The following is a 26,789-nucleotide window of genomic DNA, read 5'->3' on the forward strand; positions in this document are numbered from 1 at the left end:
TATTATTATTATTATTATTATTATTATTATTATTATTGGTGGTGGTCGAGTTTTGTTTGCTGCTGATAGAAATTTGTTTTTATTATTCTTGGTCCTTGTAATTTGTTTTTTTTTTCTCTCTCTCTCTACGTGTACGAATGATGTTTTTTTTTTTACTTTTTGCTTCTTTTTGTTCTTGTATTGCCTAATTGAAAAAAAGGAAAAGAAAAAACACACACCAAGTTAGGTCGCGATTTTTAGAGGAATATCCAGAAGTTAACAAAAAAGAAAGGAATAAAAAACATAAAAGAGTGTAGTGGTGAATAATACCGTACAAAGAGAATTAGTAAAAATTCTCCCGCTGTAGTATCAAATTACCAATCAGTCTATAGTAATACTGTTAAAGAGTAGAAGAAAAAAAAAAACTATTCCTAGGGAAACAATAGAGAAGGGTAGTTGTGTTTGTTCGTTTTTTTCTTTTTGTTTCCTCTTTCTCTTTTTTTTTTTTCCTTTCTTACTTTAATTGCTTTTTATGTGGTACACATCCCCTTACTATACGTCTATTAACAATTTTCACAGTCGCTTAACTATGCGGCGTGTAATGGAACGTTTTTGGAGTCCATTTTGTCGAAGTATCAGAGGACCGGATTTACGTGCATATGGATTTCGTGAGGTTTTCAACAGTATACGAACACACGATGATGACTTTACCTGTCAAGTGAATGGCCAAGTTGGGGATGCAAAACTTCTTGAGGATTTTTTCATTCTCCTTCTTTGTGGATTTGACATTGTGAATGTAAAGGTGGAGAACTCATCCGTGGCAGATGCCATTTGTGATTCATGTAATTTTAAAGGCACATACACGTTAGAACACACACGGCCGTTTCTTGGATGGTCTCCCACCTCTGCGAGTACTTTATCCAATCTGAAAATTCCCCCACCCCTTTCTTCCCTCCCCACCCCCACTTCCACGACACCCGTTGCCACCAATACTACCAATATTACCACTGTTCATAATAGTACCAATAGTACTACGAGTTATCCTGCAACTTTTCATATTAGTACTAATATTAGTATTAGTAATAATAGTGATATGAGTAATAGTAATAATAATAGTACTGGGGAGAGGAGAGGGTTGGATGTACCGCCGCTGGTGCTGCAGGTCCCCTTCACCGCCCGGCTGGAGGGTTCCGAGCAGCGCATCTCCCACATGATCCTCCGCTCCGCCGCCCTCGACCTCGTCGCCGCCCACCGCAGTTGTCCCCCCGCCGTGCGGAGTTGCCTGAAGAGCGTGGAGGCCATGCAGGCACTCGTGCGGCTGCGGCGGGCGAATGTGCGGCCCGACATCATCACCGACAAGACACTACTCTCTATTGGCACACGGAAGGAGGCGTGGAGCTCCGCACTGGGTATTCTCTAATTAGCAGAAGAAAGGAGGGGATGGGGGGAATATTCCAAGCACATTTAAAGAGGTGCAATTATTTAAAATACAAGTAAAAAATGGGAAAAAAAAGAAAAAGAAAAGCGCAGGAGGCGGAAAGAAGGAGAATACCATCTTCTTTTCGTGCTTCTACATTCTTTTCTGTTCTTGTTGTTGTGGGTGGGTGGGATTTGTTTTTTTCTTTTTTTTGATTTGTTGTGTGTTTTACGCATATCTTTCTATCATTTGGTGATTCTTGGTATTGAAGGTGATTTTCACGCATGATAGACTTTCGAGTGTCACCAGTGTATTTACGAGAACGCCAAAAAAGAAAGTATGAGTATATACTTTTTCTTTCTCTTTGCATTTCTGTAAATATGTATGAGGATGAGTACGTCTGCAATTAGGTCACTTGATCCTTTACGAACATCAAAAAATTTTTTTGTTTTATGTGTCACCACACCTCTATTTCTCAGTGTAATTCGTCTCCGCAGGGTTGGTGACGAACTATGCCGTTATTTTCGTTTTATCCTCTAAGTGAAGCGAAAAGAACGTGATGTTTACTGATAAAAATAAGGAAAGCGGTGTACTTTTTAATGATTTGAACTTTCTTTAGAGTTAATTTTTCTTTTTTTGGGGGTGGGGGGGGGGGGGGGTTTGTTTGCTTCTTTACACCTTTTTTCCGGTTGCTCCTTAATATAAAAATATAGGGGTGTATTTGTATGCATGCATATCCGTATATAAATACGTTTGTGTGTGCGTATATTATATCCGCTTTTAGGTGGCTTGTTCACCTTCTTTTACTTCTAGCATTAATTAATTGTTGTTGTTATTATTGTTTTTTTTTGTTCGTATAAATGTTACAAATTCTTTCTTTGGTTTTTCGTTCCTCTTTTGCTACTTCAATGGAATGGGAAAAAATAATAACCCATTTTTCCTCATCCAGAGGTTACGCAAAGGGAGCATCAGACTGAAATCAAAAACGAAATAATATATTTTTCTTGAGAGCGGAACACCAAAGATAAAAATCAACGAAAGCAAAAAGAGAAAAGTGATAATGAAAATTATTAGAGAAGGCGGGTTGGTAAACGTCAAATAAAAGACGGCACAGAATAGGACGATGAAAGGAAAAAAAAAGGTAGAAAGGTGTTACTGCTTGTATTGGATAAAGTCTCAATAATATATAGGTAAGAGAGAAAAATAGGGAGAGATGAAACGTTAAGGTTCACGAACACAATAAACCACCATGTCTTATTCGATGGGTTTTTTTTTTCGTGTTTAGTTGTTCCTCTATTGTTGTTTGATTTTTTCTTTGTTTATCTCTTTAGTTTTTTTTCCACTCGTGAACTCTCTTTGAGATGATTCGTTCTTTTTGTTTGTGGGAGTGATCTCATCACTGCTTTTTTGGGGAGTGCTATTGAGTGATCTTTTTTTCTTCCGCTATCATTACTGGTTTGTGTGTGTTTTTGTTTTTGTTTAGTTTGGAAGTCTCATTAATATATATATATATATATATATATATATATATATATTTATTTATTTGTTTATTTATTTATTTTTATATTTATATTTATATATTTTATTTCCCTTTTTTCTTTTTTTTACTTCTTTCGCTTCTATTTTTACTCAGCCGTACACACACACACACACAAAGAAAGAGAGAAAGAAGTCTATTAGAGCGTTAGAAATGACAGCAGCAGCCGCTAGTCACGGGGCCTCCGCCGCGGAGCTCGCCAAGTTTCGGCAGCTGCAGCGTCACTGGTGGGACCCCACCGGCCCGCTCCGCACTTTACATCTTCTCAATCCCACCCGTGTGGCGTACATTCATCGCGCCTGTCAACGGTACGCCCGCCGCAGTACGCCACACACCTCCGCTGACGCACTGCGCGGGCTGCGGGTGTTGGATGTTGGCTGCGGCGGTGGTGTTCTCTCAGAGAGTCTCGCACGCCTCGGCGGCCACGTACTTGGCATTGACGCCGGTGGAGAGGCTGTAGGCGTTGCACTACGACGTCGTGGGCAATTGCTGCGGAGTGTGGAACACACACATAGTGAACCAGCTCAGCTTAATTACCGTCATGTCTCACTTCACACCGTAGCGCTAGAGGAAAAGCAGCAGTTTGATCTTGTAGTGGCCTCTGAAGTGATGGAGCATGTGGATGACGCCCCAGGATTTGTACGGGATTTATGTGCTGCAACGAAGCCTGGTGGGATACTAGTTGTTTCCACAATGGATAAATCACTTCGTGCTGCAGTGGGTTTTATTGGTGTCGCTGAATATATAACTGGGTTGGTTCCTCCTGGGACACATGATTGGACAAAATTTGTACCCCCAAAAGACCTTTCAAGGTGTGCTTTGACGCATCAAGTTAGGGAAGTGGATCTTCAGTATGTTATGGCATGTCCAGATCCATTGAAATCTATTGCTACACGTCAGTTACAACTGAGTTTTTCATTAACAACTAGATTTGATACAGGTCATTATTTTTGGACTGGTGTAAAGATGCCAACTCCAGCGGCAACGACAACCACCTAGGGTATCGTAGTGCTTTTTTTTTCCTTGTAGTAGTAGTAGCAGAGCGAGTATAATTGTCCCATATGAGGTGGAAAGAAAAGAAAAAAAATTATGATAACCATATGGTAATATGAAGTTTATTATAATTTAGTTTTCTCTCTTATCTGTGTATCAATCTAAATGTAAATTTATGTATGCTGACTTCAGCATCCCCCTTTATTTCTTTTCCTTCTTGGTTTTTATGTATTATAGTACTAGATAGCAATTGTAGTTTAAGTTTTTTTTTCTGTTTCATTTCATTTCTGTGTTTGTGCTCATGACCACCAGGGGTACAATACGATTTGAAGACCTTGGTGAGCCTGTTCAGCGTCTGCTCAAGTCGCTAAAGGGTGGCTACACAGAGGAAGACATGGCCCTGCTAGAGTATGTTTCCGTGAAGGACATGGCCAAGATTTATGGTGAGATGTATAGTGATCGCCATGTGGAGGAGATTTGGCGTGAGCTCCGCTTGGCTCTGCAGACGCGGCGAGAACAGGCGGCCCGCCGCGAGGCCGAACTTCTCAGCCGGCAGCAGCGACTCGAGTTGGAGTGTGCGGCGGAGGCGGCGAAGATGAAAGAAAAGGAAGTGAGGGATGAAGAAAAGGAAGAAAAAGAAGAAGAAGCCGCACTGCAGCGGGCGGCAGAACGGGCGGAGAGACGACGTCGTCGGCGGGAAGCACGCGCGCGGGAATTGCAGGAGGAACAGGACGCCCTCGCTGCAGAACGTGCCAAACACGAAGCTGCCACAAACAATAAGAAGAAATCGCAGAAAAAGGCCTGGGAGGAGTACGTGGCAAATCACCCACTGGAGTTTAACGGAGAAGCGAAACAGGTGATTCAACAAACCCATGTAGAGCATACAATGAAGGCACCACCGCAAGCTAGCAGTGATCTACTAAACCGTACCTATACACCAAAGTGTCCAAAGTGCGGTACGAGGTTTGTAACACCACCGCAACAGTGGGAATGTCCACTCTGTTTTCGACGCCATCGACAACGTATTAAGGTTTGGCAGCCCGATGACGCTACAGGAGCGTGTATGATTTGTCATTCCCCTATTGGACGATTTTCACGTCATCACTGCCGCAGCTGTGGTAGACTAGTATGCAATCAATGTAGCGATACAAGGGGTGTAGTTCCTTCACTGGGCTTTACTGAGATTACAAAAATATGTGATGATTGCGCAAACATGGTATCTCAGTTATCAACGCAATCAAAGGTTCAGTCATAAATGGTGTGTTAACAATCAGCAATTGATATTTATTTTTGTTTTTCCTTCTTTTATTTTCTTCTTGTTTTGCTGGGGGGTTGACATCATCCTCTTCATTTTTGTCGATTTGCTGATTCTGTTTGTATTACGAGTACGTCTGTTTCCTGTGTGTTATTATGAGAAGCATCGTCTGGATTCTTTGAATAAGGTTTTCGTGTTTCTTTGTTTGTATGTGTCAAAGGTTTGGAACACTGTCATCAATAATGAAAAAGAAGAAAAAAAGAACATGAAACCGAAAGGAGGAGCGCATTTGTTTGGAAGTGCATTATTTTTTCTTTTCCTTTCTTTTTTTCTCTGCAACATCATCACCTAGAAGAGATATAAAACGTTAATAAGAAAGGGGGAAAACAAACAACAAGCGTTCGTTCTAATGTTTTTTTTTCACTATTGTTGGTTTTTCTTTTTCCGAGTTTTGGTGATTTCAAAATGATTACCAGATACATCTGCACATTTCATATATATATATATATATATATATATATGGTCTAACCTATACATATATATGTCTAGTATTGCTTCTTGTCATGAGTGTTTTGGTTTTTTGGTGGTATGGAATATTTACTTTTGCTTATTCTATTTTTCTCTATTTGTATTTAAATATGTGGGTTTTTTTTCTTTTAGATCTCCTAACAAAGCACTGAGGTAGAAGTCGAACTATTTACCAAAGAAGGAAAGAAAAGGAAAGAACGAAACCAAAAAGAATAAAGGAACAACAATACAAAAAAAAAAAGAAAGGTAACCTAATACAGGGAAAAATAAAATAAAAAAAAACATAAGACGAAAATCTACATTGATATGGACAGTGTTGCTCTCAGCGTAAGTTCTCTCGTGCATCGCGCAGAGGCCCTCAATGTCCCACTATTTCGTAGCAAAACTGTGGCACTCACGGTTGCCATGGGCATTCCCATTGCGGTATTACTGCATGATACCTCCAATTACTGGATGCCTACAACGTGGCAAATTCCCATTATCTCATGGTTTTGCCGTAAATGGCGTCAGAATCCTGAAGAGAAACGAGCTCATTTAACTCTTGCAAGAAATGCCATTATATTCCTTTTTGTAGCCATGGCGTTGGGCGAAGGTACGTATTACCAAACCCCAGTGGACTATGTTGCCGATCGCGTTACAAGCACCACAGCTCGTAAATCATTTAATGATCACATTTACAAATCTCGTCAAGCTGCTTTTGGTGCTGCTACTGATTTGGTGGGAGAAGAGGGATTTAACGAGGCGAATGTGCGTCAGCAGCGGGACACCGCGCTTCGCCGCCGCTATGTGCATGACAGCCGTGCCGAACACTAAAGATACCACTCTGTTGATGCTAAGTAAAGGTGGTGAAACGGGGAATATTCATATACAACGCATCAGACGGCATAGCGAAAATGAAGAAAATTAAAGGAAACAGGAAAAGAAAGAAAAAGAAAGATGATGCGTCAAAATTGTTCAAGCAAAGTCAAAAAGAATAGTAAATGAAGGACAAGAGGGAGAACAACCATGATGACAACCAAAAAAAAAAAAGGATCAGAAGTAGAAGAGTTTCATTTTTCATGGAAAAGTAGGTTGATGAACCATTGAATTATATATCTCCACTTCGTTTCCTGATTTCACAGAGAGTCGAATGTGACAAAAAAAATGACAACCTTATTTTAATTACAGACGTTGAGCTGTGTCCCTCCGTCTTTTTTTCTTTTCTCTTTTTGTTTCACTTTATGTTTCTTCTTATTTTTTTAAAGGTATTAAACTCCACGTGTTACTTCTAATACATGGCGAAGGTGTGTAGAGAGGGAAACGGAAGATAAGGGAAAATGTAGAAGAAGAAGGAGGAAGAAAAAGAAGGAAATAAATATGCATTTTATTTTTTTTGTTATCTTGTATTCCTTTTCTTGCCTCATTGATGCCCTATTACCTTTCCCTTCTTCTTAATGGAATCGGGTACTAACACTGTGTTCGCATGACTGTGTTGAGGTGACATCGAATTAAAAAAAAAATGACTGTATTTGTCACATAAATACATGTGTTCGTATGTGTATGTGTTTTTCTAAAGTTACAAAACATGATTTTTGAGGTATGTGCTCCTTTTTTTGTTTTTTTATTATTTTTGACTTCTCATTTGTGTTTTCACAAGGGTAGGAGGAAAATTTGCACATACACGCATACAAAGGGAAGCAAAAAAAAAAAAAAAACAGTGAAAGGGATCAGAACGCAAACGAAAAAAAAGAAGCTTGTTACCTGTGTGTTTTAGTGTAAATAATTCATATATTTGGGTTTATTGTTTATTGATTGTTATTTTTTTTTTTTAATTTTTTTACAATCCATAGATGAACCGAAGTGTTGACGCCAGTGGAATGCGTGATTTGATGTCCCAGAGGGATATGCACCGTAGCCATTTACCTGATGCGTCTATAATGAGTACAACTTCTAAATCAGTAGTAGGGGGAGCAGCAGGGGGAACTACCGTCGAAGATACTGTCTTGTTGGAAGTTCTTATCCCTGTTTACGCAAGATTGGAAGACCGTGAAGAGGTGTGCCGTGATCTTGGTATCTCTGTTCTTACAGGTCGTGGAGGTGTCAATGGTCTTTCGCGTAAAATATGTGTCCGATTGACTGATCCTGCAGATCCTTTTTTTCTATTTGAATTGGAACTTCTTGAGGATGACTATGGATTATTTAAACAGCGATTGGAGCTACTGGTAGATTTCAGTGGTTTTCCCAAGTACCTTGTCTCTATGCTGAATGGTGTAGTGAATGGAGTGACTCCGTACGTGGTATGCTTTGTAGTGGATAGCCGTGATGCTGTTCGAGGAACTCTTCGTGTGTTGGAGCGCACAGATTTCCGCACCGTCGAGCACATCTCGCTTGTCCTGCTTCGTCAAGGCGATGCGGGGCAGAAGCGATATCTTGCCGAGCGCTTCCAGTACTTTGAGCGGGCCTACTCCCGGGCGTTGGAGGAGCACCGCGTGGAGTCCGCGGCGGCGGCGGCAAACATTGAGGCGCTGAAGAACGAAGTGGCGTCCCTCGAGGAGAGCGGTGCGGCGGTGCGGGAACAACTGCGGGTCGAGTTGGCGCGGGCGGAGCAGTCGGCGCTGGCGACGGCAAGTCAACTGCGGGAGGCGCACAGCAGCGAAGTCGCGCAGCTCCGGGCGTCCTTCGAGGCGGAACTCCGACACGCCGCCCGCAAGGCGGAGGAGGTGCAGCAGCAACTCCTGCAGGACGTGCGGGAGAAGGACAGGGGAATGCAGGAGGCCCAACAACGGGCTGCCACACTGGAGTCAACTTTGATTAAACTACAGTCAAAGTTGAGAATCGCAGAGGATAAGTGTAATGAACAGGCAAAGGAACTGGAGGGTTTACGATCGTCTAATCATGATCTTCAGGATTTTCGCAACCATGCTACTCGGTCACTCTCTGATAATGAACTTAATTACGTGAAAGTTCAAGAAAGATTGCGTAGTGTATCAGAGACGTTAAGATCACGAGAAGAAGAGGTTAATTCCCTACGAGAGCAATACCAAAAGCAAGATAATTATATTCGTATTATTACTTCACAAAATGAGCAACTTACTGAACGAAACAAAAAAAATGAATTATCATTATCAAAGGCGCATCATATTATTGCTAATCAGTTGAAACATATGAAAGGTATCAAAGAACGGGAACACATGATAAGGAATCAATTAAACAGTCAAAGTGCACTCTTACAGGAGAAATTGGCTACTATTTCGAGGATGAAAGATGAACTTACTTCTTCAGCAGAGCGAATTCAGAGTCTTCAAAATAAATCTGCTGAATTACGTGATCAATTGGGAAAAACGGATGCTGCACGTGTAAAACTTGCCCAAGAATTAAAACAAAGTCAAGATGCCCTTATTCACCTTCAACGAAGTACTAGTGTAAATGGAAGACACTGGTCTGTAATGAATGCTCCTATCGGTAGTAGTAGTAGTAATCTTGGTGTAGGTCTAAGTACCAGCTGTGGGTCAACTTCATACGATATCTACAAGGAATTTAATAAAAATGCCAGTACAACACTTCGAAATGGTGGGTTATCTAATCCATATCTCTCAAATGATATTACTGTTTCTTCTATGACGAATCATCATTCTTTTGTTAATGGTGGTGAAAATAAGCAACAAAATGGAAAGACTGAAAATCAAAATGATATAAAAGAAATGCAGCAGAAGAATTCCATTCATTCGGTAAGTAACAACAAAACTCATAACCTACAAAAGGGTACGGTAGTTGGTACAGAGAATGGAGAGACCAAGCTATTTAATACAGAAGAAGGTTTAACATTGAATGGTAAGCAAAAACGTCAACCTTTGGATAAAACAGCAATTAATGTAGCGTTGAATCATACTAGTCATGCGTATGCCTCTAAGAGTTTCTTCAATGATGAGGTTCACAAAACAGAACTCTCAACTAACACTGCTTCTTTTATAGGGAAGGGACCGGCCGCAGCAACAGCAGCAAGTCCAAGTGCTTATTTTTAATGTTGCCATGCTCTGATGTAAGTTCTCAAATAATTTGATGTATTTTTTGCCTTTTCGTTTGCTACATCATCTTTATTGTCTATGATTTGTCTTTGAGAGACCTCTATTGCTCCTTCTTTTGATTTTCCTTTGGTTCACTTTCCATAGAAGGAGTTTTTTGTTTTTATTTTCTGTGTTCCTGTGGCTCGCAGCAAAGCTTGTGTCGTGGTTATAAGCCATACTACTCCAGTATTATAGAGTTCTGCATCCCCCTTAACTTACTTTCTTTTCTTTTTTCTTCTGGATATGCATTTGTTTTTGCCGAATGCATAACTATCCCGAATTCTATTTTGTATGCTTTCAATATTCTCCTTTTTATCTACCATTCTTTTTCTTTCTTTTTTTTAATATATTTGTTAGTTCGTTTTCTTTGGGGTATTTTTTTTTCTTTTTTTAATATTGTGGTGCAAGAAAGAAGGTCGTATAGAACGAAATATTCCCATACACGACAAAACACCAAAAGGGAACAGAAAAGAAAAAAAAAGGGAAAAGGGGTCTTTTTTTTTTTATGGATCGCTCGCCGTACCGATACTCAGGCAACAATACTGTTGTTTCATTGATTCCTCAGCAACGTCACAGCTCGAGCCGTACGAATTTGGATTATATGGACAGGAATGTAGGTGGTCGTTCTCCTTTGAGAAGTAGATCTTGGGACAGGAATAGTCATGGCAGTGTTGGCTGGCGTGAAAATACGAGGAATTTGGGTGGAAAAAACGATGTGGATATCCGGGTGGAGCGTGTGGACGACACTATAGCTCTTTCTGTAGGTGACGTTGTTGGGTATGAACTTGTATCGAGCGATGGGAAATGGATGTGGTCTATAGGTACAATTCTTTCAATTGGATCCAATAACGTTGGCAGTGTCGATAGGAAGGGAAGATGTGCAAGCAGTTCTGTCTCCGGTGGCATGGACCTAAATCTTATCTCCCTCCTCGGCTGGACCCTCAAGGCGGATGATGCGGCTGAGCGGCGGTCGCTGCGTCCCTTCGGCTCGAATCTCGTGGCGAGTGAACATCGATCGCTGCGGGCGCTGCGCCGCCGGCGGGACGAAATCGCACGGGAGAAGTCGGGACTCGCGCGGGTGCTGCACGCTGAGAACGTCGAGCGCCGCCTGCGGGTTGCCGACGCCGCGCGGGAGTCGCTCCTGCGGTTCGACAGTCGGCGGTGGACGGAACTGCTGGCGCTCGAGCGGCCGACGGCGGGGCTGCGGGCGGCGGTGCGGGCCGTCTTTGCGCTTCTCCGTATCGAACTGCTCGCCGAAACTGAGGAGGAGGAGTGGGCGCGGCAGCGGCGTTTCATGTCAACAGACGCCTTCCGTCGCTTACTCGCCGATGCCGCCGCCGCACGGGTGGCAGGGCCAACCGTCCCTATTGTACAATTCACTGACAACCTCCAAATAGAGACCAATGCGGAATTACCGGAAGTGGCTGAACTTATGCTGCGATGGGTAGATACTGAAGTGCGTCTCGGAGAGGCACGGGTCGCCTTAGAAAAAGTGGATGCTCGCCTTAAGGAGTTGGAGCGTGCAGAAGAAGAAGTGGGGCTGGAATTACGTTGGAGAGAGCGTACTGCACGCAACAAGAGAGGAAATGGCAATCTACATTACAACAACGGTGATGATTATGATGATATTGAAAGTTACAATGATGATGACGATGATAATGATGATGACGATTATAAAAATAGTGAAGATGAAGAACAGGATGAGAAATATGTACGCTCAGTCATCAAGAGTTTTTCACGAAATGGACGTGTTTTATTTGTAAGAGGTAAAGATACAATATTTGTAGTCCAGTCTTCGGTATTCTGCAGAATTGTAGGACGCGCAGTGGAACCTATGTTAAACAGTTTGGTGATACACCGTGATTGTCTTGCCCGCATCCGTGCCGCTGCTCTTGAGAAACACAAACGTGTGACAAGGAATCGCTCTTCAGTGAATCGAGGAAGTGGGAAATTCTCACAAGATCAGAACAATAAGTTACTGGATGCAGCATGTCAAGTGGAAGTAATGTATGAGCAATCATTTAAGCGAGAACGTATTATGGTGCGTGAATTGGAGTCACTCTATGAAAAACATATCCAATATACAGATACCCAGTTAAGGCTTCTTCGTCGTTCTTTAGCGTCAAAAACACCTGTTACTACTACTACTACTACTACTACTGCTGTTGCTGGTTCAACAAATATGCAAAATACGGTAACTTTAATGGAATTAACTGTTCCTCACAACCGGGTTAAAGAGTTAGAGGAAACTCTTCGAGAAAAGGAGCATCAATTACGAGTTATGCAAGCCACTCATGATAATGCTATAAAAAAACTTCAAGAACAATTATTGAGGGAAACAGGAAAAGAACGAGTGTATGAACAAAGTCGATTATCAGTCTTAATGTTTCAAAGGTTTCGTCTTGAACATGGAGAAGAAGTTACTAGACTTAGGATATCATCTGATGAAGCTAGTCAATGGTCACTCCTTCTTATGCATGAGTTGGGAGGATCAAAAGATCTTGCTATTGCCGATATGAGTCAAAAGTATCTACAGGAAGTTGGAATATTGCGAAAAGAACTAGTAGATCGCAAAAGGCGTCAGTTAAAAACAGTTTCTATTCTTGAAAACACTCTTATGCAGAATCATATGGAAAGAAAACTACAAGAACAACCTTATTATAATCAAGAAATAGAAGTTGAAGATCAACAAAGTGCAGTATTTACAACTATGTTAGCAGTAGAACGAGCACTTCAGATTCTCCGTGATACAGATTCGCTTGATACATCTATGGAAACACTTACAAGTCTTCAATCAGAAGGACATGTTCAATATAAAAGAGATGGTAAAAGATATTTACCTACTCAAAGTAGAGGGTTAGAAAAGACGAAACCAGTAGATAGATTTTCTCGTATACAAGAAGAAGAAATAGAAGGAAATGATGTTGCTGGAGATGTTGTTATTTTAAAGGATCGGCTAATTGAAGCCATGCAAGAACGTGAATTGATTCAAGAGATACTTGCACGTGAACAAGAAAGGAACCGTCTCTTAACCCAAGAAGGAGATGCATTACGTTCAGAATTATTACAAGAGGTTGAGCGTCATGCTATATTGGAGGAAATGGTAAAAAATTTACAGGAAGAAATCGCGACCATGATGGGATTTCTTCGTTCTTCTTCTCCTGAAGAGGTAAAAGAACTCCATGGTGGTAATGCAGTAGATAGACGTGATTGGCAAAATGCACAACGTGATACCATTGCAAAGCTTAGAGGTATTATTACCATGTATGACAAACAATTGACAGAGTTACTAGCAGAAGAGGGTTTAAGTAATAATGTTGATTTTATTGATTACTATGATAGTGAAACTAATGTTGGTGAAGTACTTGATAATTCGTTTACATCCTTGCGTAATTATCTTTTTAGGTTAAAGGAAACCTGTGCAGCGATGCAGGCAGAGCGTGATGCACAAGCCGCTGATGCTAATATGTTAGAATCTTATCTAAAAACAGCAGCTGATGCCTTAGAGAATGCCCTTGTACATGATGAACGTTGGAAACCACGAACGACGAAATCAAAACATACAACTTGGCATTGTAAAACTTTCCCAGGTGATGATTGGGGACGTGTTATCACTGAAACACCTGAAGCTCTTTCAAAGGCTCTAGTACATGATATAATGGCTGCATGTCACTTGCCAGAGGAGTACGTACTGAATCTGAGATATTCTGATGAAGGTTCTATGCTTCGTGTCTCATTTGATCTTCGTCATGACCCTTCAATTACAACTGAAGAACTTCTTCGTCGCCTAAATGAGTGTAACTTTTATGAGTTGGAAAAAATATACGCGCGGCGTTTTGCACCAGAAGAAGGTATTGATGTATTGAAGAGACAACTACGTGAAAAGGATGAGGAAATGCGCAGACTTCGTGAAATTATTTCAAGACTTCGTAATGGTTCAAATGTATCATGGAGTACGAGTAGCATACTATCTTCATAAAGTGTGAAGTGAAAACTATATTTATGCCATTTGTTTTAAAACAGATGCTATTTCCAAAGTGCTTGTGTTTATGTTTTTTCTTTTTTCTTTTGGCTATTGGCTAACTTTCTAGGACTGCGTTTTGTCGCCTTGTGTAGGAAGTGCTTTTTGTGTAATACCGCATATTAGCAGTACTTCTGTGTCATTGCCGGAGAGAGAGAGAGAGAAAGAGAAAAAAAAAATAGTATAGTTTAGGGAAGCAATGGTAGCTGGCTTCGACAAGAATAAAAGGAAAAAAAAGACGAAACAAATGAACGCATAGGCTTTTTATCGGGGAGAGAGAAAAAATTGATGTACAAATGTTCTTTCTTTCCCTCTGTTATTATTATTATTATTATTATTATTATTATTATTATTATTATATTGGTTCTATGTATTTTAGTGCAGTTTTTTTTGTTGAGGGTGCTACGGTTCGCTTAAACCTAGTTGTAAAAAATTTTTTTTTAAATCTTTCTCTTTCTTCCCCTTTAACCACTCTCGTTTTTCTTGTGTTACACTTTGCTGTACCACGTTCTTTTAGTTGTTGTTGCTGGTCTTTGCTTAAGTACTCTGAGAGTGCGGTGGTTAATTCGGTATTTGATGAAACCCCTTTATGTAACTCAATGTTTTTTTTATTCGTTTTCTCACTTCTTATTTATTAGATTTTTCGACATTATTTTCAAAGTCAAATTTAGAAGAATTGGTATGTAATTTGCTTCATTTTTACTTTTAATCCATGGCCAGTCTGTATAAGAAGAGGGTAGTGAATTGTCATCAAGAACAAAGAAAAATAAAATAACAATAACAACAACTGTTCTTTTGTATGTCTTCATGCCCAATTGTGGTATTATATATTTGTTTTCTTTTCTTTTTTTCGTGTTTGCTGTTTTTTTTTTTTTGTAATTCTTTTTTTTTAATATTTCTTTGTTTATTTTTTATTTATTTTTTTGTTTTTCATAAGCAATTAGAAGAAATGAGACCTTTTTTTTTTCTCTGTCGAACTTCGCGTAGCACATCCTCTGTTGTGGCTGCGGCCCTCGCGTCATCCAATCGCTTTCACGCCACCACCGCCCAGGCCGCGGGATCATCATCTTTTTCCTCCTTCTCCACTGAGGAGGGGAAAGCAAAAGAAGAAGACAATAAACAACAACAACACGAACAAAAAAGGACGGAAACAGGAGATAAATCTCAGGGCAAGGCCGATGCACTTGGTGCCCCTGCTGCCGCCCCTCGTCGCCGCAATATTATTGTTCTGAGCAACACCACAAAGGGCGTGTACATCCACCCCACGAATCACATCGCCTCCTGGTATTGGTTTGTTACGGACTTCCACAAGTGGTTCGTTGGCATTGTCTTTCTCTTCGTCGGCTCGCAGGTCCTCGCGCGCTATCGAGTGGCGAAGCTGCAGACCGTCGTGCAGGCGCAGTTGGGCGAGAACCTCCTCGACCAGCGCACCCGCGATCTCCTCGGCGACATTGAGGGGCTCCGCCGGAAGGACCCCGTCCGCCTCGAGCAGGAGGCCAACGTTTACCATGAGCAGTTCTGGCGCCGCCGGGCCGTCGCCGCCGCTGAGGCTCGGCAGGAAGTGCGGAAAGTCGAACTGCAGCGCGGACTTATGCAGGGGGAGGCGAGGGGGACAGATATGACGGAGTGGCTCGGTGCAAAGGCAAAAGACGATGAGGAAAGAGAAGTTGCACGACGTACTCAGGACTACATTCAGGGATTTCATCAGCATCTCAAATCAAAACGACTTATCTAGTGATGTAAAAGCGCGGGTCACGTCTCTTAACGCACAATGGTCCCCTCATAGAGAAGGGGTTTTACACACCGTTTGGTCTACCTAGTATATATAAATATTGCACCTGTTATTATGTGTTTATGTGCGTTTATCCTTCTTTATTTTTCTTTCTTTTTCCTGTTCTATGTGTTGTGAAATGGGTTTTCCTTTCTTTTCCTTGTTCTTGTGTGTGTGTGGGGGGGGGGGGGTTTTACTTTTTCTGTGTATATGTATGTGTTATTATTAACAGCTTGGAGAGAGTAGGTAGAATGGGATTGATGCGGTCTTCAGTACTGCTGGGCAGCACGGGTGGTCTCATTATTGGAAGCATCGTTCTGGCAGCGTGTTTATTACTCATTTGGTGTGGCGTAGCATCTCCTGTTGCCGAACGTTTCAATAAGGAATTAGAACCATCACTTTTAACAGAGACGTTGCGTTTGGCCGCAGCTCCGAAGTCAGTACAAGAAATGAATTTAGCGAATATCATGTGTTTTGCCATTATGGTTATCCTTGTGGTAGTAGTTGGACTTCTTGACGAAGCGATGATCATAGTAAAAGAATCGATTGAGACAAAAGCAAAACTCCCATCATCGGAACTTGTAGCATATATCAATCACAGTTATGAGGATGCCCTAGCGCGAAGTGGTGTCGCACACAAGGTAAAGCAAATGAAGAGAGTAGCATAGTAAACCTTTATTTGTCATTCATTGTATTCTTCATCATTTGACAAATGACTTGTCTACACGGTATTTGACATGTTTTTTTTGTTTTGCATTGCGTGTAAAAGAAGAAGAAAAAAGGATTGGGTTTTTTCTTTGTGCATACTATGGTTTTTTTTTTCTGTTTATTATTTGCATATTTATGTACGGATATATACTTTCTTTCTTCATTCTGTTTTTTTTTTTTTTTGAGTTTATATTTACATCTGATATTGTGGCTGTGAATCCCACCACCAAAAGGATAAAATAGAGAGAGACCTCAAAGGATATACAGAGTCAATCGCTTAAAAATAATACCAATATGATGAAAGTGTCATCGCGACAGTTAGCGGTAATAGGAAGTTTTAGTTTAAACGCTATCTTAAAGCGACGTTTTGTGCCTCCATGGGAGAGGGATGGTAAATCTGCTGATGAGTTTTTCTCTGGACTTATGCAGAGCACCAATCCAGTACAGACATCGCAGAGGAACAAAATGCGTGAACAAGAGGAAGTAAATAGGGCTGTTGAAGCGACACCATTACCAGCTGAGGTACAACGTATGGAAGCCATTCATTCGCATAATGAAGATGTGTTAAATCAACGTCGAAATTTTGTTCCATATGGATCTAAACCAGTTGTGTACTTTGAAAAGGATCAAATGGCTGCATTAGGTGAATATGAAACAATGCTAAAGGGAACGAGTGGTTTAACAAATGGTCAGGAAACTTACTCCCCAGAAGTACGTGAAATGTTGCAAGACGATTTGCATCAGAAATTGCCATATAGGTATGAGTCATTTATGGAGCCACGTGGTAAACAAACACAGTGGCCACTTCATGGAACTACTGGCATTGTCCTTGACCTTGATGGAGTGGTTCATCGTTCTAATAAGATTATTGAAGGATCAGATAGTGCAGTTCGTAAAATTATGGAGTTACGTATTCCACTTTTATTTATGACAAATGGTGGTGGTGTCTCTGAAGCGGAAAAGGCTAAACATCTTTCAGAACTTATTGGATGCGAGATTCGTGCTGAACAAGTGCTCCTTTCACATACTCCAATGCAATTACTTGCACCTACATACAAAAATCAAAATATACTAGTAGTAGGTTCTTCAAGAAGTGTTGATATTGCAAAGTCATACGGATTTAATCGTCCTATTTCTATGCTTCAGTTTCAGGTAGAACACCCTGAACTAGTACCATACAAAAAATGGGGAGACCTGAAGAGGTGTGAAGCCAATAAAATTCCCTTTCCAGAAATAGCTGCTATTTTTCAATTTTCTGAACCAGATGATTTGCTCGGTGATACTCAGACTATTCTTGACGTACTTCTTGCCCCACGTGGCCAATTTGGACGTTACGTGTCTAGTAAGCAAACAATTCCATACTATATTTCGGCTGATGATTTGTTATGGGCTACAGAAGCTTTACTCCCACGTCTTGGTCAAGGTGCCGTACGTGAAATGATCTCCGCCGTCTTTGAAAGTGTCACTGGCCATGGTCTGCACGTCACGATGTATGGAAAACCCCGCGCTATTGCCTACGCCTTTGCGGAGCGGCGGCTGGAGGCGGAGGCGGCCCGTCTCGGCTGGGACCCGCAGTCCCTCCGCGCCATCTTCATGGTGGGCGACAATCTCGAGACGGACATTTTGGGCGCGAATGCCCGCGGGGGGCGGTGGGTCTCCGTCCATGTGCTCACGGGCATCGGTGCCGCCCCCGCCGCCCGCCGGACCCTCGCGGAGGGCGACGTGGAGCTCGAGTGGCTCGAGACGCGGGTGAGTCGCACCCCGCACTACGTGGCCCCCACCCTCGATCACTTTGTGCGGGAGTTACTGGCATTTCCAGAGGTCGCCGTGTTGCAGAATAAGAAGCCGTACTATGGGATGCCAAACCCTGTGGATCTGGGCGATGCATATAATTTTGTTGTACCATGTTAGGAGGACATGGAATTAAATGAACAAAAAAACAAGAAAATAAAAGAAGAAGAGGGTTTTTACTTTTTTTGTTCTTGTTGCCCTTCTGTCGAAGAAGTAGTAGTGTGGGAATGACCCTCTTTACATGTATATATATATATATATATATACGCATGCAGACAGAAAAAAAAGAAGCGATCAATAACAAAATAATGATTATACTGGAGAGAAGACATTTGGTTTCATTATTATTATTTCTTTACAAACTAATACATTATAAAAAAAAAAAAACGAAACAAAGAAAGCAATAATTCATCGATACGAATATGTATATGATTTTATTGGTTCTTTATTATTATTATTATTATTATTATTATTATTATTATTATTATTATTATTATTATTATTATTATTATTATTATTATTATTATTATTATTATTATTATTATTATTATTATTATTATTATTATTATTATTATTCTCCTTTTACTTTTTAACTTATTTTCTCCACCTGGTGTACACACCTGTTTATTGAAACAAATGTTGAAAGCCAATAGCAGCAAACTCTACACATGGTAGACGCAAAAAGTGCGGGGGCGGCACTGCTCCAAAACCCGCAATTCATGGAATTATTCCAACGCGCATTGGGAGGTGAGGATAAAATAAAGGGTATTCCACCAGAGGGAGATCCTGGACGTGAAAAGTGGCTTCGCGATATTCAGAAAAAACTTCAAGAAGAAAGTATGAATTCTATGAAGGCAAAATTGGAGGAAGTGCATAGTGATGAAAATGGACAGTGGATGTATATTCTCCCAGAGCCTGGGTTTTGTGTTAAATGTACAACTTCAGGTGGGGGAAAAATTTTTGTGAATGTTTGTCAACATGAACGTATTGCCGAACCCATTCCTATGGAAGATGCTGATGAAAATAGTGATGAAATGAAGTTTAAAATTCCACTTAGTTGTGGACAAGCAAGACCTGAAGTAGACAAAAGTGGAAAACCGTGCAAGGTATATGATGTTATTGTGAATCCTTCAACTATTCAACGATGCTCAAAAGATAATGACTTTCGATGCTTCGTAGTATCACTCTGTATTCATTGGATTAAACAAAAGTGTGAGCCTACTCTTAACACGGAAGAATACCGAAACATGAATTTTAGAGTAAAAGGAACTTTAGAACCACAACGTATTCGACTCTCAAATTTACCTAAACCAACGAATGCTATGGGTGACGAGATTCGTCTGCCTCAGAACAGTAATGCAGCTTCACCTCTAAACACTGTAGGGGGACGCAGTGGAACAGGAAAACTTGTTGAAGAGGTAATAGGACCTTTACCAAGTTCAACGACAACAAAAACAACATCTACTATTACTACTACCACTACTACTAGTAGTAGTGGTACTAATAATGGTACTAAAACTGTACCCACTGAAAATGAAGCAGCAAACCCTTTTCTCGTAAAACTACAAGGTGATGGTTTGTATGACTGGTCAAAGCACGCCAAACCAATGCTTAACCCATACTTTAGAGAAAGTGTTCCTGCTTTTTTTCTTGTGGAAGTATGTATTCCCACAGTAACAACAATTGCAGAAGTAGAGGTTCGCTTAACACCCAGATCTATCGAACTGTTATACGTTGATACAGAAGATAGTGTCCCTTTTTTGAAAGTTCTATTAGACTATCCCATAGATGATGATGTACCAGATGCTAAATTTATCCGAAAAACACATATGTTAAAGATGAAACTTACGGTAAAACTACCTGATGAAAGTTGTGAACCCGCCACAAAACCAGATCGTGATGTGACAGAAATTGAGGAAGAAGAAAACCGTATAGCTCATGAAAAGCGAGAAAAAGAGCTTCGTGAGGAGCAAGAACGTGCAGAGCGATTACGTAAAGAGGAAGAAAATGTCATGAAGGAGCGAAAAAGTTATGTGGAGAATTTGGCTGCTGTACAGGAAGGTGAAATGCCTCCAAGTCTCAAGGAAGAAATGGAAAAACTTCCACCAGATCAACTACAAATTATGCTTCATCGTTTGGAATCAAAGGTCCGAAAGGGAGACTCAATTGATGAAATGCTGGACAAGTTTCCAGATAGTATGATAGATGCTATTTGTCGTTATATACGAGGAAAACTTGGTCTTGAGCAACGACCCAAAAAGGAAGAGAGTGTAAAGAAAGTTCAGGATGAAACAAAAGTTACTGAGGATATTAATAATAATAATAATAATAATAATAATAATAATAATAATAATAATAATAATAATAATAATAATAATGCGAAAGGAGGAGAGAAAGAAACTACTGTAGCACCAAACTGTGCAGGCGAAAGTACAGAGGATGGTGAACGTCTTGAGTACAACTTTGCAAAAAAATCAGAGAAATTGTTTGGTGTGGCCTTTCACAATCGCTACCTTTTTGCCCTTGATTGAGGCAAATTAAAGGCAGTTGGCTATTTTTATTGTTGTTGTTTTTACTCTGCATTTCTTTTTGTTTTTCATTCTTTCCCATTTAGAGTTTTTGCACAGTAGATGTGCGCATCACTTTTTTTTTTTGATTGCGAGATTTCTGATTGTTTTAATCATTAACTACAGTCTACTGGGGCACCAAAGGCAAATATGGTAAAGAAAGTATAAAAGGAAATGTGAGCACAGAGGTAAAGAAGTTGATGTAAAGATAGAATAAGAAAAAAAAGGAACGAAAATACCGTTGAAAAAGAAAGAACGAATCTGCCGAGGGATGAGAGCGAAAAAGAAAAAAAGACAACAAATGGTGAAAAATCGGAGATTTATGGTCGAGAGCGGAGCTTAAAATGTTCTGCGATTGACCACCCTTGTTTTAGGTGGAAAGATAATTCTGTACTCGTTATACAACCCTTTCTTCTTTTTTTTTATTTATTTCCTTGCGTTCTTGTTTTTTGTTCCATTTTTTTTTTTGCTGATTTTTCTCTGTTCTTTTTTTTTTTTTTTTGCTTCTTCTGTCTTTTTTTATTTGTGTTTGACCAGTATGGGTGTTGAAGGAGAGAGAGAGAGAGAAAAAAAAATATGTTACGACGAACATTACTGAGGCATGTGCACTTATTTTCTGCACTTGTACCTCTTAATGTTGCCCAACTTCCGCATCTAATCACTGCGGATCATCTTGAGACCGCCAAGAAGGCAGCCAATGAGGCCACTTCACTCATTGGAAATGCTCCACTTGTGGAGGCACTTGATTTATTAACAGATTTGACAAATTTTCGCAAACAACGGGAGGCTGATAAACTGTTCGAAGAATGTATGACGTCCTATCGTGGTGAGTTATATAGATCTACTGTAACAGATCCATTTCAACGATTGCAATTACATGAAGCAATAATGGCGGTTGGATTTTATCAAAGAAGTGCAAATCCTAATGTACTGAAGGGTGAAAATACAAGGTTTGTATTACATCATTATAATTTTGATGTGCGTCGTGATACAGCAATTACACGTACTGTTCATTACACTCTATTGGAAACTCTCTCATCTACGCCAGACTCTGATAAACTTCTTGGAGATTTATTGCTATTAGAAAGAAGACTATTCGGTAAACTACGCTTTCTTCCAACAGCAGGACGTCAGTGGTTTGTTCTAGGACTTCCTTTAGAAGAAATCAAAACAGAGGCAGATATTCACCGTGTACTTGATATAACAGTAGTAAAGGAACATGGTAACTTTGAGTTAAAAGAAAATGACTCTGAGAAACTTTGGAAAGTGGTAACAGTGCGTCCAAAACCTGAAAACTCTCCTAGTTTTATTGAAGAGGGAGCATTTATAACTAATCATATGGAAAAAGATTTGGAATTGATTCGTCGAATTGAAAAACCAAAACCTCCAATAGAATTTTGGGATCGCGTAAAAGAGACTTTGTTACGTTATTGGGTTATTTGGTTTTCTTTGTGGATCATGTTCTTTATGGTAGATGAAGAAATTATTACCGTTATTGCTCTAATATTTCTTAAGTGGCGACAGACGAAGATAATTGAAGAAGAAGCCGAAAGGAGTGGTGGTAAAGTATATATTGCGTCATCTACTGGACGGTCAAGGACAAATAACTAACGACTCGATGATGATATGGCATGAAAACTTAATTGATGCGTATTTTTTTTTTCCTTTTTTTTTCTATTATTTTTTTTATTTCTAGATGGATTGTGAGACTTGCTCTGGATGTTGATGTTGGTTTTTTTTTTTTTTTTGGTGCATGTGCTTTATCTGAGAGAGTATCCTATACCTATACATGTATATGTTTTATTTGTTTCATTATGGAATCTGTGTAAATATGTACTGTTCGTTTTTTGTTATTGTTTTTGTTATTTATTTTTTTTTTCTTTTTTTCTTTTTGCTTTATTATTAGTTTTTTTCTTCTTTACAAGGTTTAGTCCTCCATTGATCCTCTCTTTCTTTCTTTTTCTCTCTTGTGTTTAGGGTGACTCTGGGAAGAGTGAGGAAGAAGAGCACGTGGAAAGGGGGTTTAATTTCATAACCATATATACCTTATTATATTATACCTAGTTTATTTCTGATTTTTGGAGAGAAAAGAAAAAAGGCACAAGTATGCCAAGAGTTTGTTTTCAATGCTCATGTACGAGAGTGATCGTTTTTCTGGTATTCTTTCTAATCACATCAGCATTCATTCCTGCTGCTTTGGATTGGGCGTTAGCTCGAGGCCGTACTCCTCTTCAAGCAATTCTTACACGTATGAATCCTTATTTCGTACATGTTGAGGTAAACGCCCCGACAGAAGGATATTACAGACTTTGGCGATATCATGACTTCGGTGCAGATTTCTACCGTGAACCACGAAGTTCTGAAATTTCTGATATTCCAGTTGTTTATGTACATGGAAATGCTGGGAGTTTTCAAGATATGCGTTCTATAGGTAGGTTTGTTGGAGAAGCAAATGTGAATGAACGTCGTCGTCGTATTTTAGCATTTGAAGAACGAGTTAAAATGAAATTATTTAATCTTTACAAAAGTGAGGGGATGAAAATGCCAATAGAAGGAGAAGAAATTCCACATAATCTTCAAAGAAAAGCGGAAGATATGGTTATAGTTGATTCCCCTATTTTAGGAGTAGAACTCTTTGGAGTAGACTTTTTAGAAGAGTCTACTACCCAAAGTAGTGTATTACTATTAAAAGAGGCTCGATTTTTGAATCACAGTATGCATCGACTTATGCAAGGATTTTTAGATCATTACGAAACTGTGCCAAAGCAACCTAAAGGTAGCATAAGAAGAGAAGCAGATAAAAATGAACCTACATTAAATGTGGTAGTTGAGGCTGAAAAAAATTACATTGCGAGTCTATGTACGGATGCATCTAATATACCCAAAGGTATGTCTACGTGTGTGGAGGCCAAAAAACAGATTCGTGTATTTTCCTCTGTGGAACGACTACGACGGGAGGTGGAGCGGGTGCGTCGTGATGGACTGTGGGTGTGGACGGAGTCTTTGGGAGGTCTCGTCGCTCTCTTTGCTACCCTCTTCGCCCCTCACTTGTACGCCGGATTAGTGATGGCCGGGTCCCCCACCCGCTACCCGCCACTTCTCTTCGATAGCAGTTGTGTGCAATTCCAACGCGTCGTCCACGAGGTCGCCCTCCCGTCCCCTGTTCTTTCTTTTTCTTCTAATTCTTCTCATTCCATTTCCAATTCTGATGCTCGTTGGCCCGAAATTCACCCAACCGCCGCTCCACACGCACTACTCGCGGAAATGGCAGCCGTATCGCCGGTGGCGGTTGCCGCGCGGGTCGCACGTGTGGCCCTCGTGAATGTCAACGGCGGGGCCCTCGAGGACGTCGTCCCCCCGCGGAGCTCCACTTTGGGCCGCAGACGTCCACGGGGAGAAGTGCCGCCCGCCCACCGCCCCCACCGCCGCGATATTTCCACCGAAGAACTGCGCGGCTGCGGGATGCCACTCACCCACCGCGGACTCGTGTACGCACGGCAGTTGTTGGACGTTGCCGCTAACTCCCTCGTGCGGGCCGCACTCGCCGCAAACTCCGGGGAACTGCTGGGGAGTGAAGCCTCCCTTCCATTGGCAAGAGAGAGGCTGTTTCCTACCGTGGAGGAGACACTTCCCAAAGCACAGGATACATACCGGAAGGAGGAGTTTTACTTTAGCAAGACACTGAGGAAAGTAAATGAAACAGGCGTATATCGTAAAGAGAATAACAGTTATGCCCAAAGTATGTTGAAGACTATTTGTGTGGATGGATCAACTTTAGTAAATGTACAAGATATTCCTGAAAATGAAGATCCTGATACTGAATCTTGGCAAGCATTACATCTTTTTATTGGTGCAACAACTTATAAACCAGAAGATGTCTTATTACCTGAATTATACTTGATGCATATAGGAGAAGAAAAAGAATCAGTTCCTTATACGAATATTCATTCACGTGCAGCTACAAAATTACATCTTGCTAAACGTAGAAAAGATAGTGAACCTATTGAAGGAAGTGTTTTAAACACAGCTGTTAGTTTTCAGGTTCTTCGAAAAGGTACTGTAAATTCACCAATATGGGTACGACCACGTTTTTGTTTCTTAGTTGAGCGAACAAAATTTTCAAATCATCAGTTTTCTTATATACAGCATGATATGATTGATCCATCAAATGAAATGTCATCTCCTGATGTTCATAAGGCTGCTATGACTTTACAACAAAGTGAGAAAATTTCTTTAGAAAATCATGGTAGGTTTACACTTATTCGAAATGTAGATAGTATGATGATGGAAACAAATATGGTTGTACGTGTAAATAATAGGGTAGTATTTCCTCATGTTATATGTGGTTCATTTCGCTCTTTTCGTGTAGCATTTCGTGGTACTGAAGAATTAGCAATTGATGAACCAGAATCCCAATTACAATACTTTTTTGGACCATATGAAACACAATGTCATGTTTTTCATTATAGTTGGCGTCCATTTCAAGAAGCATCCTATAATTCTTCAAACGTTTATTTAGTATACGTTTTAACAACAGATGAAAAACCAAACATTCGTCTTTGGGACTTTGAAAGGTATGAAAATCCCAAATGGGATGAAATTGACTATGTGGTATGGCGGATTGGACAGTGGTCAATGCGTTGGATGGCTGTATTAGCCACCTATTCACTTACTGGAAGGTATGCTGGTTGTTATGTCCTTGTTTTTTTAACATTATATACAGTATTCTATGTTTCTCATTTTCTTGGAGGTGTTGCATCGTCTATGGGATTTTCACAACGAATGCGTACTGCAAGTCCAGTAGCCCTTGTTTTGGTAACTGGTATTTTATTAGAATGTTTTGGAAATTATTTAGCTAAAAATACGTTATCTATATGTCTTAATGATGAACTTCCTATTGTAAGCGATGAAAATCTTACGTCGATGATGAGTTTAACAGAAAAATTGACTTTAATTTTTTTGTACGCTCTTCCTCCAAAATATGAAGCTTGTAAATATTCTTGGATACGTATGCAAACAATTGCTCCAGATAATGTACATTTTGAACATATTATGCACATGATATGTGCATTCTGTTTTGCTGCTATTCTAATTCTTGCTGAGTTTGGTATACACTGTCTTTTATGGCCATTTTCAGCTATAACGCATTCTATGTTTAAATGTTGCAGTCTGGAAGTAAGAGAAAAAATAGGATATTGCATTATGATAATGTTATGGTTTATTCCAGTTTTTTTACTTTTCTTGATACCATGGTTACACATTTCTATCATAATTACATTGGCTTGTTTGTTTGCATACAGTGTGATATGGTTTATTCCAAGTGAATTACAGATTATTCATGGTCCACGTTATCGTTGGATATGTTTTATGTTAACCATGATACTTCATCTCACCTCGCATTTTCAAGGACTCATACTTGTTGTGCGAAACTATTTTATTGTACCATCTATTGTGCTTCATGACAGTGAAAGGTTTGAGCCAAGTACAGATAATTTATTTACATTTGCTGTGGTTCAGTGTGGTTTGCTTGTTGTCTATGGTACTGTATATCTTACCCGAAGACATTGCGCCGGTGTAGAGAATTACAATAATGTTAAGAAGAAAGAACAGAAGGAAATGACAAAACATAATATAGAGAAATTAATTGGAGGTGTAAAAACAAAAGAATCAGAAATGGAAAGAGAGAAGAGGATGGATATCAGGCATTCAAGCGATGGTGATCATTCCAATGAGGCCTCTTATTATTATGTTTTGGGTGATATTAACCGTCAATATCCTCGGTTTAAACAAATAACGAAAGCACTGCGATTTCTTTTATGTTTGGCTTCTTTGTGGGTTTGTATGATTTCTATTCGCCGACCACTGGAGGGATCAATCGCCACCGTTGGATTGTGTCTCACGGGAACATACATTGCACTAACCGTACTTCAATTGTGGTAGTAAACAGGGAGTATTTGCTTGCATTGAGATAAATGCTGAGAAAAAAAAGAAACAAAAGAAAAGAAGGACCACATAATTGTGTAATTTGATAGGGATCAGTGCATACAAGAACAACAATAAGAGAAAAAAAGGAAAAGAAAAGAAAAAAATTAATGATAACAACAATCAGCATAGTGGGGTTGTTCTTTAGCGAACAGACATACAAATGTGTGCACGGATCCATAAATACTCCTCAGAAA

General features: G+C 40.1%; 12 protein-coding genes across 12 annotated transcripts; all 12 read left to right on the forward strand.

Annotated features, from left to right (window-relative positions):
- Nucleotides 1-511: 511 nt before the first annotated feature.
- On the forward strand, nt 512-1,399 carry LSM04_000178 (uncharacterized protein; the record flags this gene model as incomplete). The annotated part of the gene is made up of 1 exon (XM_067335494.1): nt 512-1,399. One exon carries the CDS (start codon nt 512-514, stop codon nt 1,397-1,399), a length of 888 nt encoding a protein of 295 aa, XP_067194918.1.
- Nucleotides 1,400-3,086: 1,687 nt separating this feature from the next.
- On the forward strand, nt 3,087-3,932 carry LSM04_006092 (uncharacterized protein; the record flags this gene model as incomplete). The annotated part of the gene is made up of 1 exon (XM_067335495.1): nt 3,087-3,932. The coding sequence occupies one exon, from the start codon at nt 3,087-3,089 to the stop codon at nt 3,930-3,932; it is 846 nt and encodes a 281-aa protein (XP_067195275.1).
- Nucleotides 3,933-4,227: 295 nt separating this feature from the next.
- Nucleotides 4,228-5,181, forward strand: LSM04_002937 (FYVE zinc finger; the record flags this gene model as incomplete). The annotated part of the gene is made up of 1 exon (XM_067335496.1): nt 4,228-5,181. One exon carries the CDS (start codon nt 4,228-4,230, stop codon nt 5,179-5,181), a length of 954 nt encoding a protein of 317 aa, XP_067195081.1.
- Nucleotides 5,182-6,015: 834 nt separating this feature from the next.
- LSM04_000997 (uncharacterized protein) lies at nt 6,016-6,522 on the forward strand (the record flags this gene model as incomplete). Its single annotated transcript, XM_067335497.1, has 1 exon — nt 6,016-6,522. The coding sequence occupies one exon, from the start codon at nt 6,016-6,018 to the stop codon at nt 6,520-6,522; it is 507 nt and encodes a 168-aa protein (XP_067194965.1).
- Nucleotides 6,523-7,538: 1,016 nt separating this feature from the next.
- LSM04_008324 (Spindle assembly abnormal protein 6) lies at nt 7,539-9,710 on the forward strand (the record flags this gene model as incomplete). Its single annotated transcript, XM_067335498.1, has 1 exon — nt 7,539-9,710. The coding sequence occupies one exon, from the start codon at nt 7,539-7,541 to the stop codon at nt 9,708-9,710; it is 2,172 nt and encodes a 723-aa protein (XP_067195408.1).
- Nucleotides 9,711-10,257: 547 nt separating this feature from the next.
- LSM04_000050 (uncharacterized protein) lies at nt 10,258-13,731 on the forward strand (the record flags this gene model as incomplete). Its single annotated transcript, XM_067335499.1, has 1 exon — nt 10,258-13,731. The coding sequence occupies one exon, from the start codon at nt 10,258-10,260 to the stop codon at nt 13,729-13,731; it is 3,474 nt and encodes a 1,157-aa protein (XP_067194915.1).
- Nucleotides 13,732-14,722: 991 nt separating this feature from the next.
- On the forward strand, nt 14,723-15,508 carry LSM04_009428 (uncharacterized protein; the record flags this gene model as incomplete). The annotated part of the gene is made up of 1 exon (XM_067335500.1): nt 14,723-15,508. The coding sequence occupies one exon, from the start codon at nt 14,723-14,725 to the stop codon at nt 15,506-15,508; it is 786 nt and encodes a 261-aa protein (XP_067195481.1).
- Nucleotides 15,509-15,795: 287 nt separating this feature from the next.
- On the forward strand, nt 15,796-16,212 carry LSM04_008297 (uncharacterized protein; the record flags this gene model as incomplete). The annotated part of the gene is made up of 1 exon (XM_067335501.1): nt 15,796-16,212. One exon carries the CDS (start codon nt 15,796-15,798, stop codon nt 16,210-16,212), a length of 417 nt encoding a protein of 138 aa, XP_067195403.1.
- Nucleotides 16,213-16,549: 337 nt separating this feature from the next.
- On the forward strand, nt 16,550-18,163 carry LSM04_001857 (uncharacterized protein; the record flags this gene model as incomplete). The annotated part of the gene is made up of 1 exon (XM_067335502.1): nt 16,550-18,163. One exon carries the CDS (start codon nt 16,550-16,552, stop codon nt 18,161-18,163), a length of 1,614 nt encoding a protein of 537 aa, XP_067195017.1.
- Nucleotides 18,164-18,711: 548 nt separating this feature from the next.
- On the forward strand, nt 18,712-20,574 carry LSM04_003916 (PIH1D1/2/3; the record flags this gene model as incomplete). Its single annotated transcript, XM_067335503.1, has 1 exon — nt 18,712-20,574. One exon carries the CDS (start codon nt 18,712-18,714, stop codon nt 20,572-20,574), a length of 1,863 nt encoding a protein of 620 aa, XP_067195141.1.
- Nucleotides 20,575-21,186: 612 nt separating this feature from the next.
- On the forward strand, nt 21,187-22,221 carry LSM04_006889 (uncharacterized protein; the record flags this gene model as incomplete). The annotated part of the gene is made up of 1 exon (XM_067335505.1): nt 21,187-22,221. The coding sequence occupies one exon, from the start codon at nt 21,187-21,189 to the stop codon at nt 22,219-22,221; it is 1,035 nt and encodes a 344-aa protein (XP_067195320.1).
- Nucleotides 22,222-22,716: 495 nt separating this feature from the next.
- Nucleotides 22,717-26,550, forward strand: LSM04_009397 (GPI inositol-deacylase PGAP1-like; the record flags this gene model as incomplete). Its single annotated transcript, XM_067335506.1, has 1 exon — nt 22,717-26,550. One exon carries the CDS (start codon nt 22,717-22,719, stop codon nt 26,548-26,550), a length of 3,834 nt encoding a protein of 1,277 aa, XP_067195479.1.
- Between the last annotated feature and the right edge of the window lie 239 nt (nt 26,551-26,789).

The sequence above is a fragment of the Trypanosoma melophagium genome, assembly GCF_022059095.1.
Source record: "Trypanosoma melophagium isolate St. Kilda chromosome Unknown ctg1segment0, whole genome shotgun sequence".
In the NCBI taxonomy this organism is placed as follows: Eukaryota; Euglenozoa; class Kinetoplastea; order Trypanosomatida; family Trypanosomatidae; genus Trypanosoma; species Trypanosoma melophagium.